Raw genomic sequence first — 19,295 nt, 5'->3', positions numbered from 1 at the left:
TCTCGAAGAGAATCCTGATCCTGAGGATACAGGGCAAGCGCACTTACGAGCCTGACCAAGAGCGTCTCCGTTTGCCCGGTCATTCCAGAATTCCCCCACCACAACACTCGGCTCTTCCTAGGCTCAGAAGTATCTCCAAAGCAAGGTCAACTCCAAGTACTCCCCGGCCAACCAACCTGCCACCCTCAACTTTCGCTACGCCCCAGCTCCGTCACATCGCTGCATCAGCGTTGAACCAAACCTCCATTCCACGCTCCGGGCCTTTGAAACGCGCAGACCTTCCTAGTGACAGCGAGTTGGAGCTGGAACGTCGCGTTAGCCATCGACTGTCTCTGGGCAGGCTTGTCGTTACCAACGCGGACGTCATTTCAAGTTCTTCCGAGAGCGATCGTAGCTTGCGGCGTCCTCGTAAAGGTCCGCCTGGCCAGGTCCCTCCGGTCCCACTGCCTCCATTGCCGAGTTCGAAGCGGAAAGACGTTATCTCGCAACAACAAATGGGCCCTATCTCTCGCCCTAGCCATGAAGCTACGGTCGGGCTGGGGCTGACCATCGCGGCCCATACGTCAAGGCATCCCCGACACGTTCGCTTCGACTCGCTTTCAAGTATTGAAGGCGCCCTACACGACGAAGAGTATTCGGAAGAGCTCCTCACCGACGAACCAGCTCCTCTGTCTGAAGATGACCCAAGTCTCTACGAGGACGATGAGCCCCTCATACTCCCACACGACCGTCTTCAACGCAAGCAGCAGGCCCTAGTGGGACCCGTCGACGGGATGAGTCGTGACTACAGATCGCCATCATTGCCCTCATCTAGTACAAGATTGGACCGTGATCTGGACGAGGTTTCAACATACTCTGACGACGACAGCGATTGCCGCATCAACTCGTACACTAGCTCACCTCGCCTTTCCCTTCGGCAACATCGCGCATCTTGGAAAGCCTCTCCTGTCAATAACTTCTCCCAACCGCCTCCGGACCATCCCGACATTGGCCGTTGTCGCTCTGCGTCTTCGATCCACCAAGTGTCGCCACGGTCTCGATCTTCTCCCTCAGTGCCCCAAACCCACCCAAGATCGCCCTTGCGCACGACTTCGCCTTCCCCGCCACAGCCTCGGTCTAACAGAGACCCTCACGGATCTTGTCGCCACCCTACTGCCTTGAGTCCTCAAGCAGGGTATACTCCGAAGTCAAAATCGCCCCGGTCCGACTTGGCTCTACCTACTTCCGTCACGCACAGTACTCTCCACGCGACTCTCTCTCCTCAGATTGTAGATGCGAGCACACGTGAACGTCTTGCTTTTGGTATCCCTGAATCTCTCTCCTATATTGGCAGCGCTCTCTCGTCCGACGACGGTGGTGATAACAAGCAACTCCCGTCGTTTGATCATGACAACGGGTCAGCTATGTGTATCTCTGAAGCGGACAGCGAGCTTTCTATGGCCGACAGCACCTGGGAAGATCCTCTCCGATTCAGCAAAGAGTTCAGCGAAGGCGCAACAGCTCTTCTTGCCACACTCCATTCTGAAGTCCAGTTGAATCATCACCTGGCTTGGCAGCATACCCACGCTCTTGGACAGCAAGAAGCGACGCCTAGGGTAAACCCTACGAGATGGGAGTCTCCCACCGTTTTACAGCCCGGTCCCGGACCTGCGCCTTCTGTGCTTGAAGCTTGCGTCGATCCTATCTGGACGACGAAAACTCGACGACGCTCATTCGATACTGAGTCAGCTTCTTCTGCCTCTAGTCCTTCCTCTGTGTATGATGCCTCTCCGTCTTCTGCTGTGCACCCTGCCATCAAGCCTTCTCAGCCTAGTTCTCATGCTCGGCGCCGGTCGAGGTCTCTGGAAAGCCTCCAAATCGTGGAACCAGTCGGACCTCCTAAAGATGTTGATCGTCAAGCTACCATCCGCGCCCTTCTATCCTCCGAGAAAAGCTTCGTCAAGTCCGCACGCTCGGTTATCCGTTCCCACTTCCTCCCGTTGCGCACCCGAGACTCGCGCGCGTGGTTGTCTGGCCTCCCTCACGCCATCACCCGCTTCTTCGACTGGCTCGAAGACATCGCCAACATTCACACCACGCTCGTGCGCTCCCTCACTGCCGCCGTCGCCGCAGATCGCATTACAAACGAGAGCCTCCATGCGCTCCGTGCCTTCGTCGCGCAGCTTGAGGTGTATACACCATACCTGGTCAAGCTCGACAGCACGCGCGAGACGCTGCGCTGGCACGCGAACCAAGACGAGGGGGACTTCGGGGAGTACCTGCGACTCAAAGCACGCGAGCGCGCGCCTACTGAATGGACCCTCGAGCAATTCGTCGACGAGCCCGCCCGCCGGCTCCGCGAGTACCTGGCCCTGTTCGAGGTGCGTATTTGCTCTTCCGTGCCCATATGTATTGCACAATTGACCTCTTGAACGTCAGCTATTGCGCGATATGACCTCACGAGCGGACACGGACCACCTCGCGGCCGTCTCACTGCTCTATTCAGCCAAGACCGCCTTGCGCGTGTTGGACGAGGTCAAGGCACGAGAAGACGAGTATGACTTCGTCAAGGATCTCGCGTCGCGTATCGACGGTCTAGCACCCGGAATCCCTCTCGCGCGCCGCGCCCGCCGTCTGCTGTGGTACGGCACACTCGCTCATTCTGCGCCGATCGTCGAACCCCAGGCGCAAACCCAATCCCCGGATCCGCCGCCTCCCGTCAGTCTCAAGCGCCAGTCCGTTGTGAAGCGCGCGTCCATCGCGAAACTTGCCTCGGCGGTGCGGTCGTGGGACCGACAGCGCGCACGCAGCAGCTCGAACGCGTCGTTCTCCACGATCGACACAGCGTCGACGGCGTCAAGCACGTCATCCTCGCTCATTACACCAACGTCGGACGACTTTCCCAGCAGATTCGGGAGAATGCGTGCGCGGTCGACCTCGGTCTCCCAGGCCGCACCGCCCGTCGAGCAATCTCGCGCGCCCCCATTGCCCCGTGCGGGCATAGGCGCTGCGCCGGAGGCCTTTAACGTGATGGTCTTCACTGATCTCGTCGTGCTCGCAGCCCCAGATCCGCACGGGACGAGCAACCCAGACGACGAGCAACGGTGCCGCCTTCTCGACAAAGTCGGATTATCGCGGATTATCGAGCTCAGCACAGACGGTACGCCACCCTACCTACTCTTCCGCGGTTTCTCTGATCGTTCCTCCGCAGACACCTCGGTCGCCCTCGGCCTCATCGCGGTCGCCGCGGACCAGCTCGACACAGGTCTCGTCGCCGAGGACACGCCTGTCACCGCGCTTTCCCTCACGCTTCCCGCGGACCGGGACGCCTGCCTCGCCGCGATGCGCAAGTGCCGGGCGCACACCATCCGCTCGCTGTCGTTCCCGTGCCTGCCTGGTGCGGTCATGGACGACCTCGAGCGGGACACGCGCCAGTCGCTCGCCGGGATACTCTCTGCCGGACTCCCGCTCCCGAAGAGTCCGTCGGTGCAGGAGCGACTCGGGCACGCGTTCGACGCCGGAGGTGGCGCTCATGGCGGCGGCGGGGACGGCGAACGTGAGGAGCGCGGCTGGTGGACGCTCCGGTATCAGCAAGTGCTGCGCGAGCTGCAGCGCGAGGAGTTCGCGGTCGCGCTTGGGGATCACCGCTGGGGTGCGTAAATAGAGCGCGCCGAGTGGTCCGGTGGGGTATAGGTTCCGCGGGTTTGGAGCGGAGGTTTCGGTCCTCGAGTTGTTCGTTTGTTGAGTTGCCGTTGGTTGCCGTTGGTCGTTTGACAGCGTTCCGTAATGCATCGTTGTCCGTTCAACTCTCGCTGGCAGCTCGCGCGTATGGGGTTTCAAAAATTTGTATACAATCGGGCCTTCGCGGAAGGGTCGTGAAAAAGTACAGTAAGTCATTAATACATGGCGGTCGTGAATAACGAAACAGCGCGGCACAAGCTCGAAACCCAACGTTTCAACAGTCTTCCGCACACAACCCGCACACGATGCAATCTCGGGAGCGTCTGCCGGGGCTACGACGGCCCTGCGCTCGCGACCTCCGTCAGCACCGGGAGATGCAGCCGCGACCGGCTCGCGCTGATCAAATTCCCCAACCGCGAGCGCATCGGCGTGAGCGGGGACACGGGCGACGGTGGGAGCACCGTCGCCGCCGCCGCCGCCGCCGCCTCGCGCTCCTCCGCCTCGTACGCGTCGAGGGCCGCCCCCAAGCCGCGCGCGCCGAGCGCGAGCTCGAGCACGCCAAGCTCCATGTGCGGGAGCTCGGTCTCCGCACCGGCGACGGCGGTGCGCATGCTCCAGCGATTCTTCGCGTGCACCTCAAACGGCATGCTCACAAGCACCACGGTGCGCACGCGCGCCGCCTCCTCATCCTCCTCGGGCGTCGACGGACGCTTCTTCTCGTCCGACTCCCAGGCAGAAGAAGTCGAGGGCCGTCGCGGGTCCTTCTCCCGCAGGGTCACGCCGGACATCGAGGACATGCGCCGGGGCGACGGTGCGCGCACCGATCGAGATGCGGCTGCCGGCGGCGGGAGCAGCGTGGGCACGGGCGGGCCGGGGAAGGGCGAAGGTGCAGGCGGAGGTGGGGCGGCATGAGTGGGCAGAGCGTCGACGGGGGCGGGGGCGCGGTGCCACCACCGCCTCGTGCGCGCAGGAGCGGGTGCGGCTGCGTCCGTCGACGGCGGAGAGGCGGGGGCTGGCGACGCGGGGCGCGGAGGGGGCGGGTTGAGCCACCTGCACGAGACGGGCTGCGCGCGCGCGCGACGGAGTGGACATCAGCGCTCGTGCATCGTGTGACCCGGCCGTGCGCGCGGTGGCGCGGGGCAGGGCTGCATGGAAGTGTCGCGACGCACCATGATCTCGTCAAACGCGCGAGGCGCGTCGTCGCCCAGCTTTTCGCGCACCATCCGCTTCTCGGACGGCGCGCGCGCGCGCCCGTCGAGGAGCTCGTCGCCGACGTACACGACGAACATCTGCGGGCGGTCCACGGCGGGCGGGCGGCAGCTCGGATGGGTGCCGTTCGCGCGCGCGAGCGCTTCGAGCTCGCGGTGGTGGCGGCGCAGGAGGTAGGTGCGCGCAATGACGGTGGAGGAGACGAGGAGGAGGATGACGAGCGTCGCTGTGATGATGGCAATCTCAGTGATCTTCCCCAAAGACACCATCACTTTTGGAGACGCGGAGGGGGAGGCGGAGCGCGTCGGGTCAGGGGAGAACGGGAAAGAGGCGGAGGGGGAGGAGGTCGTGAACCCGGACATGGCTGGTCATAAAAGGTTCTATGCGCGACAAGAGGGTGGGAGCGGGGCGCAGGCGCGAGCGACGCGCACGACGGACGCGCGCTGGGCGGAGTGATGGGGGTGGACGGGGCGGGGCGGGGCTGGGCGGGAGGAGAGGAAATTCACTGGGGCATCGCATGTAGTGAGAAGAGCGCGCGCGCGTCCGTATGTATACGGCGGCGGGCAGCAGCGTCGTCCGCGCGGATGTACGACATTGCGCGAGCCCAGCCCGGAGCGGGAGGGCCCTGCGCGTCGCGGGGCATGTACGATCGGGGTCCTTCTGATTGGTGCGGGGGTTGCGCGCTCCGCGCCCGTCGCCGACACAACAGCCAAGAGAACGCGGACAGCGGGCGCACTCACCGAGAAAGGTGTACACTGCGGACAAAAGCTGTAGCTCAGCAACAGCTCCAAATCACCCGTTGCGGATGGGCGACACAGCAGGAACTAGACGTACGGTATAAAGATGCGGACGATGTCAGTTGCGACACCGGGAAATTGTTCGCGTTTCCCCCTGCTGGCATCGCGCGCGCGGCCAACGGGTGCAGGGCCTCGACAGTCGGCGTTGACATATTGGTAGTCGGGCGTGGGGGGCGACCGAGTGACGACGAGGTCGGGCAGCAGAGCGTTATGTCGCGAGGGAGTCCGAGGGGGGCTGGGAGGGGTGCGTGAGCAGCGCTGAAATGTGGAATCCTGCCCATTCGGCTTGTGCTTACCTGAGCACGGCTTACAGGCATGTATTTCCAGGCTCGTGGAGGCCGCCGAAGAAGAATGGCCGCCTTGAGTTTATGTTCTCCTATAATAGTACCGCAGTCTGTCTCTTCGACGGATGGTGAGAGGAAAGGTTTGCAAATGGCAGCACTATAAGCACTGTGGGAGGAAGTTGCTATACATGGTGCTGTTCTTCTGCCCCGAGCACGCACAAAGAAGCCGTTTCAGCCAGGGTGGACGGGTAAAACGCACTCACACTCACGTTTCTTGCCCTCTGCTCCCACCCCGTAGCGCAGCAAGTCTCTGCGCGGGCCGCTCGTGGTTGACGTGAGAGAATCAGTGAGGATTTGTCCCCCGAGGCTTTCTCTGTGCTTGCGAAGGCGCGGCCCACAGCAATCCCTTGGGGTCTTCACGACGGCACTCCAATTGACTTCCATAAGAATTCAGCGACACGGGCTGTCGCCAAACGGGTCTACACCGTATTTCGGATGGCGCCATATCCATAAACCAAAATGCCTCGAATGTCCGCCGCAGTCGCGGGCCGCACCCCAAGCGCCTAGAGACCACCACAACTTTGCGATCCCAAGTCCGCGAGGTCACAGTTGGATCGCAGTCCTGGTGGATGACGACCGTCAACTCAATTCGAAAGGAAGAGCTCCTCCAGAAAAGCGGTATCGCACCCGCAGGGTGTCTACTACACTCAGGCACATTGAAGCAGGAATGGTGAACTCGCGGCGCTATTGACGGCCACGACCAGGACCTGTGCGAACAGGTGAGCACTGAGCAGTACAAGCAGAGCATACGAGGATGGATAGGTACTTCGTTGTGGTAACGGTGTGCAGCATCAGTTGCATTCCCATGCGGGCAAGCTTCCGCACTCTGGTTGCAAGATGCGAAGTCGGGTTGCGGGTGCCAAGATGTGGCGTGGTCCTATCAAAGTAGACGTGATTCTCGCCACAATCACGCCGGCATTATTAAAATTTCCGGTCGTCAGATATTCATCTTGAAATGTAATCCGAAATGCTACGTTTCCGAACACATTTCAGACGTGGGAACACGAAGGATTTCGCCTCTTCACAAACACATCATTCTGAAAGTCGTTCCAGAAGCGCAGAAACTTGACGTTTCCGACGACGAGGAATGACAATAGAAAGTTGAAGTTTCGAGGCACGTGGAACTTTGAGTTTCTGTTGACGAGAAATGATGAACCAATGGGGAGCCATCATTTCTTCCTCTCAGATACTTGAAGTTCCACGTGTTCTAGAACTCTAAATTCCTGTTGTCGTGTCTAGCAACGAAAAACAATGAGTTCCTGTGCCTCCGGGATGTTTATCGGAACATTGCATTTTTGCACGGACGAAATACTTCATTTCTGCGTAGTTGGAACGGGGTTAGAAACATAACATATCTGATGACCGGAAATTTTGATATTGCCGGCGTGAATGACAGGATGCGTAGATCGCACGACTGTTTTGCAGAACGGTTGAGGCAGTAGCGGGCGCTTCTGGTCCCTGCCCGGACCGTGACATACCGCTCAACGTTCGCGCTGTCGACTTCTTGAACGCCATCAAAGACTGGCAGTAGACGTTAATAATACAAGTGAAGCTTCTAAATTGACAGGATACATGGCAAGAGAAGCTTCTGATCACATACAGACGGAGAGCGCAAAACATGACTTGAAAACATGCGACAGCTTGAACAGACGGATTATGCTCAAAACAAGCGTACTTTTGACAGCGCGAACTCCACGTGAATCTACTGGTAAATGAAGTCGTAGCTGCGGACGCGGTTAGCGAGCAGAGGAGACGTCATTGGGCAAGATGATCGTACCGAGATAGAAGGTGAGGGATAGCAGACAGCTGAGGCCCGTACCTGCGCAATGTGTGAGCCTTGTGATGGAGCTGCCCAAGACTAGGGAACATACCGCGCAGCATTGTCGTACAGCTCGAACAGCGGGATGGCCAGTAGCTTCATGTTCTTAGGGACGGCGAGAACCTCTGTGAAACGTTGAGTGCCACGGCTACGAAGCGCGAATCAAAGCACGCACTCCGCTCGGGCATCTGCACCAAGAACAACTTCTTGCATTCCTTTGGCTTGGTGATGTGTGCAGGGATGAATGGGTACTGTTTGCGAGTATTTGAAGCGGCCCACGGTTGCCAAAGACGAACGAACGCACCATGAAAGTTTCGAAGTTCGGTCTCCACCACTGCGCCAAGCAATCACCAATCTCCCACTCATTGTCCACCCCGTGCGACGAGTTGAACTGCCGGGAATCCGTGGGTGGCGCCAGTCGCTCGTCCAAACGCCTCTTCAGCCCCTCGATTTCATCCTCACCAGGCTTCAGGTAGTCGCCAGGGCTAGGATAAAGCCACAATGCTTAGGAATAAGCGTGGTAGAAAGAGGGTCAAAGACGTACAGCTTGAAAAACGCGTTTGCAATCTGGAGCATGAGTATATGCGGGTGGCCGTGGTCGTGCACGACCAGAATTCCCTCTACTGTCCGTCGCATACCGAAGTCCTCATAGTTGTTTTGCAGACGCTGAAGACGCGCGGACACGGACGGGTCCTCCTCCGGCTGCGCCTCCTTCGTACTGCAAGGGGCGTGAGCACTATTTCAATATAACGAATGACTGCTGACCTGAAGGTGAAGTTGGAGAGAGGATAGCTGATGGCAAGAGTGAGGTCAGAGCGAGAAACAATATGGCGCGTCCGCAACTCACAGGGCAATGGTGTTAGACATGATGGGTGAGACGGACAACCAGGAGAGTGGCCAGGACGGTCAACGCGCGGCGGCTTGTGCTCGTCGTCGCGGTGGCGTGACAGGCGTCACGCATCCCATACCGCCGTGCGGCGCGCTCTTCATCTCAGCGCCGCTTGAGTATGTAGTACTTCGTCCAACTTCTCCCTCTCGCTCCACGATTTCTCTCCCTCATCCTCTCGTCTGTCGTCTGTCCCTGCTGTTCTGTATCCGACTGCTGCCTTTGCTCCGTCCTTATCCCACCTACCATGACTCACTGCGCTCGCACGACCATTCGTGTTCTCACCTTGGCGTTAAACGAGTTTCCGCAATACCATGACGCTCCGCAAGACCTCCATGAAACCAAGTATCACACATGCGAGACGAAGCTGTTCGACCATGCCTCCAACCTCTTCAGTTTCCGCGCCGACGGGTCGGTCGTTTCTACAGGCTGGACCAACGTTGAGGAGACTAGTCTCACCGTCGTCCTCGTGTCGAACTCCAGTCCCTCGAATACACCATTAGCCTCCTCGGATACGCGGTCATCAGTCCAGGATGCCTCCACCAAGCCATAGTTCTCGATTCTTCGCGTATCTCCCAGCGAGCAGGAGGTTGACATCAACGACTTCGCCTCGTAAGCCACCCGCCCCTTTCCAAGGCTCTACCTACGTCCCCTGTCTAGTCCGTCAAATTCGAATGAACCCTACACTGTGAAGCGTCATGCGCAGGACCTGCTCCGCGTCCTACTGAACTACAAGCAGAAGGCGAGCACCCCCAGAACGGCTATGGCAAGCTCAACGTCGCGCAGTGGGTCACTACTCGCTGTCATGGTTCTGTTGCCCATCGGATCCGCCTTGCGAGCAAGTTGTGGGACTCGGATCCATGGAAAGTGATGTAGGATTCGAAGCCTAAGCCCTATGAGTGGTTCGCTGAGGAGAATGGGAAAAAACCCAAGCTGTCCGATGCTGACAGAATGTTCGCGAACAAACGGCTGGCGGAACACTGGACGAGGCAGAATCTGAAGGGGCGGTCGAACGCACTTCTCGTCCTCCCCGCGTCCTTCACCGCAAGCACCGTTCAAACCTGGATCAATGTGCTCGGCAAGCTCCTGGCAGTTGCTGAGGCTCTGACTGTCGCTGCGGAGGACCGTCCCTTCTTCACTTGGACCCTACGGATCATCTACTGTATCCTGAGATCCGAGGACGTCAAGCAGGTCTTTCGTTCTTCTTCACTCTCGTATGCATTCAAGAGGAAACCCATCAGTAAGTCGCTGTGTTTGTTGTCAGACAATTATCAACCTTCATGTTACAGCCAAGAAGCCGCAACGCACCACTGGGCATCACGACGTCGGCACAGACGACAGCGACCTCGACGACGACAGCAACGAGGCCGACGAAGATGACGCGCGCGGCGTGTTCACTCCCATGCCCGGCAAGAACGAAGGGCAGGTTGTTTTACGCTATCTACTCATGATAGTCGCACCCTTCACAGCATGTTCCGCCGTCCTCTCGAGGATCCTGAAGCTATTAGGGCCCCCGAAAATCTCGATCGTCGAGCTCGCGGACCACGGAAAGGAGGCTCAACGAGTTGCCGAAGAACATTTCAAGAATGTCTTGCTGGAGCACGTTTCCAAACACATCACCTCTAGCAAGCGCCGACCTGCCGCAATCGAATGTGCCAGCAAGTGGTTGGGCGAGCTCGCCAGTCGCAAGTTGAAAGTTACCCGGCCACCACGCGTTCACGCGGAAGCAGGACTCATGGGGCTGCTGAAACTCCCGAGGTCGTCCGACAATTACGAAGTCGTCCAACATTTGCAAACCCACTTCGATGTACGTGACTGCTCGTGTGTCTCACTACCAGCAGCTGGACACTCTGACGCTGTCCAGGAAAGTACAGTCTTGGGGATCGGCGTAAGCCAAAAAGCCTGTGCTACATGCACGCTGCTCGGGATGCTCATCTTCGAGACATCAGGCAATGAACCGACCTATGGAGGACGGGTACGAGCTAGCAGTCTGCCTGTTGGATTGAATGCGTGCTTATAGCTCACATGAGGAAACCATATTCTCCTGACCGGAGTGGCCGTCGAGCAGAGGGGCTCTGTTGAGGCGGCGGACGCGATTACAGACTAGGTATCGGATCGAAGGGCTTAAGTATGTCTTTTTTAGTACCACCACCAACTATGTAGACGGGATCGTGCATTGAGAATAGTGAACGCTACTCTTGATACTTGTCCTCATCGGGTTCATCAACGAGGGTCTGATCCTTTTTATTAGTGTCATCGCACGGGTGGCACGGACGGGGCTGCGTAAGTAAGTACTGCAAGAGGTGTTCTCAGAAGTTCACAGTGAGCTCGCGTCTAAGCGCGTAGCGTGACAGGCGTCATATGTAACGTAGCTAGCACATGCACGAAAATGCTTGTGCACGGGCGCCGCGGCTTTGGCGGGACATTCCAACTTCTCCTCCACCATGGCTTCGTCCTCCACCATCGCGTCCTCGTCATTTGACGACTACAACTCTCAGCTGCAGGCCGCGGCACTAAAGGCAACTCGCGCTGCCGTTTCGTTCCCCACCGACGTCCCCTTCCACCGGTCCATTCACCCCGAGTTCGCGAAGGAAGTAGACGCATGCTCTTCCCGCGTTCTCTCGCTCGCAAACCAGCTTATTGCTCTCAGCGCAACATCCTCCAATGCGCGCGGCAAAGGGAAGGCACGATTGGACTCTCAGGATGATGTTGTGGATGACTTCCGCTCGTTAGTGGTGGACGCGATGGATCTGGTCCTGGAGCGCGCGGTAAGTGCATATATGCATCTATTTCTACGCACAATCACGAATCCTTGCAGGACATGGGCTTGGACGAGGCTCTTGGGAATATCAAAGCTCCGGCCATCGCCGTCAACCCCACGGCCTCCACTTCTCAGAGGACAAAGAAAGCGAATGTCCCCGCAGGACGACTTGACCCTGCATTGCAACATGCCTCACATCTCCCGAAACCCCAACTTCTGTTCAAGCGCAAGGCTGAAAACCGCGCGGATTCGATGTGGACGCCGAGTCTCCGACACAAGTACAACGCGAAAGTGCCGCTGGGCCACAACTATTCCAACGAAGGGGAGGAAGCTGTTCACTCGTGAGTCCTCGCGTTCCCTTCAACTCGGCGGGTCCTCAACGGACGTTCGACAGGTTACATCCGTACCGTTATGAGATCAAGCACCTGTCGTACCCTTCACGCATGTTCATGTCCATACCGCCAATCCAACCCGACCCCTTCGACGACACACCCTTCACGTGGGTCGCTTCACCCGATGCGCTTGCGTCGATGCTGGAAAAGCTACGCGGGTCGTCTGAGATCGCGGTAGATTTGGAGTACCACAACTACCGTTCATTCGGCGGGTTTGTGTGCCTAATGCAGATCAGCACGCGAGAAGAGGACTTCGTCGTCGACACGCTGTTGTTACGCGAAGAGCTCGAGGACCTCAATGAGGTCTTCACCGACCCCAGTATTGTTAAGGTAAATCAGCGCAGCTCTGTCTTTGGCGAGCACCTCTGAACTCGCCTAGGTGTTCCATGGCGCAGAGAGCGATATTGTTTGGCTCCAGCAAGATTTTAACTTGTATGTCGTGAACCTGTTCGATACATACCACGCCTCAAAAGTTCTAGGTGCGTAGCACGTATCCGGCTTCTATATATCACATCCCATTCAAGGTTCTATTCGCAGACTTCCCTCGTCATGGTCTGGCGTCTTTGTTGGAAATGTACTGCGACTTTACAGCAGACAAGCGCTATCAGCTAGCGGACTGGAGAATACGGTACGTCTTTCATCTGCTTGGCGGGCTCGCCTGCGGCTCATACCACTCCACAGCCCTCTACCCGAAGAGATGCTCCAGTACGCGCGTTCCGACACCCACTTCCTTCTTTTCATCTACGACAACCTTCGCAACGCTCTTCTCGACCGTGCGGTTTCCCGCTCGCAGTCCCGCGCCCAGAGCCCCACGTCTTCGTCCACCCCGCCTCCAGATCCGTCGATCCCTCCTTCCCACGCGCTTGTCCGGGAGGTCCTTGCACGTTCGGAGGAGACAGCGCTGCGCTTGTATGAGAAGGAGGGGTACGACGCCGAGGGTGGATCCGGCCCCGGGGGTTGGGACGGACTGGCGCGCAAGTGGAACAAGATTCACTTCATGGCCGTGGCGGAGGCCGCCCAGATGGACAGCGCGAGGCGGGTCCAGCGTGCCGCATACCTGGCGGTGCACGCGTGGAGGGACAAGATCTCGAGGGAGGAAGATGAGAGTACGAGGTGAGCTCGCTCGATACCTTCGATACGTCCTGCTGTCATCTGACGTCATGGGCAGATATGTCCTCCCGAACCACTATATCTTCACGCTCGCCGAGAACACCCCGGCAGACATGGCGGCGCTGCTCTCGGTCTTCCGTCCCGTTCCGCCTGTAATACGCAGACGCGCGAAGGACTTGTTGGACGCGATCCGCGGCGCCGTCAAAGGAGCTCTTGCCAGCTCGGGTCAGATCACAAGCAGCGAGTCTTCAGACCAAGTTGTCGGCGCCATGGATGTGGACAGCGACAAGCCTACCATCAAGCCGCCCCCTTCCATCACACCGTCCTCTCTGTGGTCGAACAGTGAGCCCTCGTCCATTTGCACGCAAGGTCTTCGCTAACCGTAGCCACACAGTCTCGTCAATCTCCGCAGTGACCTCATCTCTCTTCGGGCCCTCGCTGAAGCGCAATGTTATGATCGCTACGCAGAGCGCCCTCGTGGGCGAGTCCCTGGGCGCGGGCCAAGGCGCAAGCCGCGCGCGGTTCCTCGAAGCGACGGCGCGGATCCACGGCGCGCTCGTCATCGCTCCCACCGTTCCGGCCGCTGTTGAGGCGAAAGAGGAGCCTGCACAGAGCCAGGACGGCGTGCTGAAGATGGATGTCGAGATTGCGTACGTCCCCGCGGCGCAACGTGCGCGTGGGTTGGGCGCACCCGAGGACGACACGATCGTCGTCGTCGGTCAAGCGAAGAAGAAGAAGCGCAAGCGGGTGGTGGACACGGACGACGCGGGCGAAAGGACGGAGAAGGGGAAGGGGAAGTTGAAAGAGGAGGACGAGCAGGCGGAGCTGCCTGCGTTCGACTACGCAGCAGCGTCGAACATCCTCGACGACGGAGGGGAGGACTTGGGCGCCGAGGCACCGGCGACGAAGAAGAAGAAAGGGAAAGGGAAAGGTGAGCCGATCTGCGCGGGTTGTTGGTGTGCGGGGCTAACGGTGCGGGTAGGGTCTTCGAACGCGGCTTTCTATGGGGACTTCCCGGCGGCGCCCAAGGCACACAGCCAGGTGAAGAGCGGGAACCAGTCGAGGACCTTCCGATGACATTCGGTGTATGTGTCGCAGTAGGCGTAGCGAGGGCGGTCCTCTTGGGTGGTTATACAAGGGTGTTGTTGCAGCCATCGTCCGGAATGGTGCTTGATGCTTACGTCCAGCAAGGCGGAGAGGCCACGAGTTCATTTGCGCAAATGGTGCCCGTGCCACTGGTGGTTCATGGACGGCGGGCGGCACGAGTGGTGCGTGGGCAAGGTGGGGGAGGACGGACGGCGGAGATGCGGTTCGCGTGCACGCATCAGTATCAGTTTTGGGAGGAGGGGCATGGGCATGGGCAGAAAACGGTCTCGGAGCGGGTGAAGAGGATCGGGTGTTTGCAGTGTGGTCGTTGGACGAGCGCGCGAAGGCGGTGCGGAAGTGTGTGGGGAAGGAGCCAGGAACGATTGTTGAGGGGCGTTTAGAACCGTGCGGCGCACGCTGTTACTAGCAGTGAGCACGCGGTGACGACGAGGGGGGGTGTTAATATTGTATGCTACATCATGGCTACCGACACCGGTCCCAGGGCTACAATGAATGTTACAAGAGACTGTTCGTGGTCAAATTAAAGCGGTGTATGAATGGATCCGCGAGGACCTCGCTCGCCGTGGCCCGCTCGTCCGGATCCAGCCGCAACATCCGGCATAGAAGGGCCTCGACTTCGTTGAGCGTCGTACCAGTAAGCCCGGCCGCCGCGAGACGCTGGCGGAGGGGGGGCAGATTGAACCGCTGCGTCCCGTGGATGGGCTTTGGCAACCCTGTCCGTCCAAACCCCGGCCCCATGTCAATTAACAATGTGACAGCCTAGGGACAGGATGTACCACGCACCTTGGGTATCGAAGGCATCGTCTCGCCTCGGGCACTTCGCCAGGGTCTTCTCAGAGAACGGTCCGAGCACCTCAACCATTTGCGAGAGGTGCTCGCTGTAGCTCACGGCCGTCCCGTCTGGATGTTTTCCGGGAAAGAATAGCCTATCGCGGAGCAACAGTTCTGCAACCTGAGCGAGCGGTGAGACACAGTTACAACAACCGTCGGTCGAGACCCACCCAGCATCCAAGCGCCCAGATGTCGATAGGCTGGGCCCACCGACGTCCCAGTATGACCTCCGGTGCACGCAGCATCCTAGGCATGGCTAGTATATCGGTGGTGTCCATTGTTGCATCGATCGCTGTTGTGATGATCAGACAGGAGACTACACCAACTACAGTTTCTCACTCACTGCTGCTGAAATCGCCGAGGTTGACCAGAATCCTGGGCAGTTCGTGGTCAGACCCAACGGGGGGATAAGGCTGTGACCTGACGCAAGTGACCGGATCCGGGCCGTGCTCTGGAAACACGCGGGGAGGCAACGTCGCGGCTGGAAACCTCTCCAAGTATGTCCTCAGCTCCAGGATGCACTCGTCGGGCAACGGCACGAAGAAGTTGTCAGCCTTGACATCTGTCCGCGTTAGAGATTTATCGGAGGCGATAGCGCAGGGCGAACGATAACGGCGCACCTGTATGGACGTAGCCTAAACGGTGCATGCACTCAAGGGCGCTGGAGACCTGCTTGAGAACGCGTCGGGCGAGCAACACATCGCGATCTGGGTTGGCTGTCCGGAACGAACGCTCTACGCTGCGCATTGTGGTAGACATTGGCGGCATGATGGTGAAGATGTGGTCTCCGTGTCGGGTAGAAACTGTACCGCCATCAAGCATAGTGACGGTGAACGCCGTACCGTGCATGTACCCCTTCTCTTCGGGAGTAGAACGCCGGTTTATTTCGTTGCAGAGCGGAACCTGACAGGTGAATTCATCGAGCTCGAGCACGGTGGCGTGCATGTTCAGCACCTTGGCCACGAGCAGCTTTCCAAGCTGCATGTTCGGATGACTGAAAGTCGTGACTCGTTCGTCAATGGTTGAAAAGGTGATAGGAGCGTGGACGCACTTTGCAGCCACTCGTTCCACCAGCCAGACACTTGACTCGGTCCCCCAGCCCAGCTTGCGAATGATCTTGTAGTTTCCGCATATTCCGTCCAGACCGTCGCCGAGTCCCAGGGGTGCGTACCCTGGTGATTCTTCACGGCGGTCCCAAGGCATCCAGTGGGGCTCTTCCGCCGCCCATGGGTCTGCCGGGGATGGCCTAGGAAGCTTCGCCGCCGAGGATGAAGCAGACCGCACAGTGGTTAGGCTGCGCCTGGCGCTGAGAGATGCGCAGAAGCCGCTGATCTGTGAGAAAGCAGAGCGCACATGAGAGGTAATCAATGGACGAAGCATGCCATGTGCGAGGTGATAGTTGTAATCTGGGCGGCGGAAAGTCTTATATAGCGCCGAGCATAACAGGCCACGCGATTCGCCAGCGGGGCGCGGCCCGGACGTTTTACCCCGTTGAGCTCGACTCCGCGGTGAAGCAAACGGGGCGCTCAGTGCTCACGACATAGGCTGAGGAGCGAATGGACGGCGGGTTCAACCCGCAAGATGAATACAAGAACTAGCTGCTATCTGCTACAAAGCATCGGACGAATGGAGTGCGCGCCGTGTTGAAACGGGCATCGGGGTGTGGCCTGCTACGCTTTGACCAGCTCGACCTTCAGAGGCAACTCCGCCTTCTCGCTCGTGCGCCCCACGCTCGGCCACTGCACGCCGCCAAAGTTCCAGTAGATGGGCTGCGCGAGGTCAGCGGGCATGGAGAACCGGAAGTGCTCGAGGAGCTTCACGAGCACGACTTCTGCAAACGTGAGGGCTCATCAGCAGCGCGCGCGAAGCGCAAAACGTTTCGAAACGCACTCATTTCCAGCTCGGAGAACTTGAACCCGCTGCAAAACGCGTATAAGCCCCTGTATGCATCGATGAGCGATGAGCCGAGCTTACATGCAGGCACGGCCGCCTCCCAGGAAGGTCAGTCTGCGGGGGCGCAAAAAGTCAGTGCCAGTCAACCTCCGAAGCCTTTCGACTCACAGATGGGAATACACCCCAGGGATTTTGGCGTCGGCGACCGCGTCCGGGAGCTTCGCCCAGCGGTCGGGCCGCCACTCGTCTGCGTCCGGGCCCCAAATCGCATGGTTGCGGTTCGAGGCGAGGATGCTAATGACGACCGAAGTGTCCTTCGCCACGTGGATCCGATCCATCGAGGTACCGTTGCGACCGCGGAGGGGCGTGGACAGTGGGAGGACGGCGTCTTTGATCGCTCTGGTGAGGGGAAGATGAGGATTCTTGTGAGGAATGAGCGAGATGGAAGGGAGGATTGGACGCACGTGCGGATAAGGAAGACGAGGGGAGGATACCTGCAAAGCCAGTCAACAACGGTCCCAAGTGGATGAAAACAGAGGTGACATACATCCTAAGGGTCTCGCGACAGACCATGTCTAGAAGGGGCAGATCTTGCAGCTGATCGTACGTGAAGTCTTCGCCGCTGAGGGCCGCACGTTTCATCAAGATTTCCTGTCTTAGACGGTCCTGGACGTCCGGATGTTCCGCCAGCATGTGGATCATGTGCGCAATGACCCCCGAAGTGGTGTCCATGGCCGCGAAGACGATAGTTCTGCGCACGACAGAGGTCTTCTGAGCACACGAGATAGACCGATGGAGTCAACACGACCTACGTGATTTGTGCGATGAGCTGATCATCAGGTAACCTGTCCTCCTCTGCCGCGGCCATGTTCGCCTGCACTGTGGAATGAAAAAGAGAGAATTAGTCGCAAGCCTGGATATATGCGCGGACAACCCTCACAGAGCTTGCTCAGAATGTCCTTTCCGGCACCGATCTGCTGTACGACCGCCTCTTCGCCCGCGCGCAGCGCGGCCATCTTCTGATCGTAAATTTCGTGGGACATCTCGTCCATGGTGTCGACCACGTGGCGGATCCGTTGGAACGCGGGCCACGGCAAGCGCTCCGCGAACCATCGCTGGACCATACGGGGAAGGAACTTGCCGACCACTGGGAGGAGGGGGCGGGCCACCATCAAAGGGAGCATCGAAGGCCTGACGAAAGATATGTCGGTGGGACGAATTGCCAGCTGCGCAGAAGGCAGAAGAGAAGCATTCACTTACATGAGAATCTTCATGGCATCTCCATAGGGGTTCGCGGTGTCCTCAGTCAAGGGATCAAAGGAATAGCCCAACCCGCCCTGCCCAATGAGCTCAAGCGCGATACGCGTCGACCATCCAAGCATGTCCAAGGTCTGCGGTCCGTTGGCGACATGATTGTGGATGGACTCGACGAGCTGCATTGTTGAGGGTCAGAGCGCACGAATAACAGACCGGGGCATGGGGAATATACGTACGCGGTCCACTGTGCTGTAGAAGAGGGGCAACATGTGGCGCATATGAGTGACAGAGAATACGGGATTCAGCATCTTGCGTTGCTTCCGATGGGTGTCACCTGTAGGAGGGGTCATGGAGAGCTAGAGAACTGGAATTGCATTCGTACTCATGACCGAGAACAATCCAGGGCCGAATAGAGCCATACACATCCTGTCGTACCGTTAGCACGGCGCGGACGAACGGGGAAGGGTGGGGCGTACGCTGTGTGTTGATCGGACTCCTCGTAAGCATGCTGGTCCTTGAGCAAAATATGGTGAAGCGCGAGCGGGTCGTGCACAAAGAGTAGTTTCCGCTAGGGCAGAGTGGTTTGAGCATGACATTATGTTGACAGCAAATAAAATGCACAGACCCCAAGCAAAGAGTCCGCCCTCACCACCTGACCATATCTGTTGAAGAGGTCGTGAAGGAAGTCCCAGCTCTCCCGATGGAACATCTGCTTGAAATGGCCTGTTCACGTGATGCCTTAGACATAGACTCCGTGCCAAGATGACAGATGTGCACGCACCCCATAACCAGCTTCCGGAGGGTTCAGGTCCAGGAATATTTTTCAGCGGTGACGGGCTCAACCACCATTTGCAGACGATCCACACGACGCGCCCAAGAAGCGCTGCGAGCGTGACCTTGGCGAGCAGGGCAACGACCATGCCGCCGATGAGAGTGGGGTGGAAGATGGCGAGGGCGTCGGGCGAATGGCCGCTTATAAGACTGGTACGATGAGTAACAGCTGGTGACGATCCTCGGAAGCGACGAGCCCGGAGTGCGGACTTTGGGGGGATCGCGCTTCCATAAACTCAAGCGGTGGTGTTCTTCGCGTCCAGGATTGGTATTAGCATCTTCTAGGTAAGCCTGGATGAGCATCGTGAGGGCCGCGTTGTGCGTGTTCTCCAAATATAAGAACCAAAGGACTCGTGTCGACCGGCTGAAGGGGGGCAGCGCAAATGGTGTCTGCCCGG

At 58.6% G+C, this 19,295-nt stretch overlaps 6 protein-coding genes across 6 annotated transcripts; 2 read left to right on the top strand and 4 right to left on the bottom strand.

Moving 5' to 3' along the window:
• Positions 1 to 1,883: 1,883 nt before the first annotated feature.
• On the top strand, positions 1,884 to 2,366 carry BXZ73DRAFT_29361 (uncharacterized protein; the record flags this gene model as incomplete). The annotated part of the gene is made up of 1 exon (XM_048017774.1): positions 1,884 to 2,366. A coding segment is annotated over one exon (483 nt), but the record flags the coding sequence as incomplete, so codon positions are not given.
• Positions 2,367 to 3,992: 1,626 nt separating this feature from the next.
• On the bottom strand, positions 3,993 to 5,231 carry BXZ73DRAFT_99421 (uncharacterized protein; the record flags this gene model as incomplete). The annotated part of the gene is made up of 2 exons (XM_048027998.1): positions 3,993 to 4,724; positions 4,830 to 5,231. 2 exons carry the CDS (start codon positions 5,229 to 5,231, stop codon positions 3,993 to 3,995), a joined length of 1,134 nt encoding a protein of 377 aa, XP_047880109.1.
• A 2,481-nt stretch (positions 5,232 to 7,712) lies between these two features.
• On the bottom strand, positions 7,713 to 8,696 carry BXZ73DRAFT_99420 (cleavage and polyadenylation specific factor 5; the record flags this gene model as incomplete). The annotated part of the gene is made up of 8 exons (XM_048027997.1): positions 7,713 to 7,734; positions 7,788 to 7,829; positions 7,882 to 7,954; positions 8,005 to 8,080; positions 8,134 to 8,314; positions 8,374 to 8,547; positions 8,595 to 8,621; positions 8,677 to 8,696. The coding sequence occupies 8 exons, from the start codon at positions 8,694 to 8,696 to the stop codon at positions 7,713 to 7,715; spliced, it is 615 nt and encodes a 204-aa protein (XP_047880108.1).
• Positions 8,697 to 11,159: 2,463 nt separating this feature from the next.
• BXZ73DRAFT_88943 (ribonuclease H-like domain-containing protein) lies at positions 11,160 to 14,055 on the top strand (the record flags this gene model as incomplete). The annotated part of the gene is made up of 9 exons (XM_048025122.1): positions 11,160 to 11,483; positions 11,534 to 11,817; positions 11,871 to 12,198; positions 12,248 to 12,347; positions 12,406 to 12,496; positions 12,550 to 12,981; positions 13,037 to 13,330; positions 13,365 to 13,909; positions 13,961 to 14,055. The coding sequence occupies 9 exons, from the start codon at positions 11,160 to 11,162 to the stop codon at positions 14,053 to 14,055; spliced, it is 2,493 nt and encodes an 830-aa protein (XP_047880107.1).
• Positions 14,056 to 14,580: 525 nt separating this feature from the next.
• BXZ73DRAFT_99418 (kinase-like domain-containing protein) lies at positions 14,581 to 16,119 on the bottom strand (the record flags this gene model as incomplete). Its single annotated transcript, XM_048027996.1, has 6 exons — positions 14,581 to 14,798; positions 14,869 to 15,037; positions 15,087 to 15,208; positions 15,260 to 15,478; positions 15,537 to 15,910; positions 15,968 to 16,119. The coding sequence occupies 6 exons, from the start codon at positions 16,117 to 16,119 to the stop codon at positions 14,581 to 14,583; spliced, it is 1,254 nt and encodes a 417-aa protein (XP_047880106.1).
• A 467-nt stretch (positions 16,120 to 16,586) lies between these two features.
• On the bottom strand, positions 16,587 to 18,986 carry BXZ73DRAFT_43563 (cytochrome P450; the record flags this gene model as incomplete). The annotated part of the gene is made up of 14 exons (XM_048019171.1): positions 16,587 to 16,747; positions 16,807 to 16,835; positions 16,891 to 16,923; positions 16,978 to 17,208; positions 17,274 to 17,303; positions 17,357 to 17,560; positions 17,622 to 17,688; positions 17,750 to 18,000; positions 18,070 to 18,242; positions 18,303 to 18,400; positions 18,449 to 18,492; positions 18,543 to 18,634; positions 18,692 to 18,789; positions 18,848 to 18,986. 14 exons carry the CDS (start codon positions 18,984 to 18,986, stop codon positions 16,587 to 16,589), a joined length of 1,650 nt encoding a protein of 549 aa, XP_047880105.1.
• Between the last annotated feature and the right edge of the window lie 309 nt (positions 18,987 to 19,295).

The sequence above is a fragment of the Epithele typhae genome (assembly GCF_022376455.1).
Source record: "Epithele typhae strain CBS 203.58 chromosome Unknown BXZ73scaffold_11, whole genome shotgun sequence".
In the NCBI taxonomy this organism is placed as follows: Eukaryota; Fungi; Basidiomycota; class Agaricomycetes; order Polyporales; family Epitheliaceae; genus Epithele; species Epithele typhae.
The sequence above is the reverse complement of the archived record's forward strand: the minus strand, read 5'-3'. Positions and strand labels throughout refer to the sequence as shown.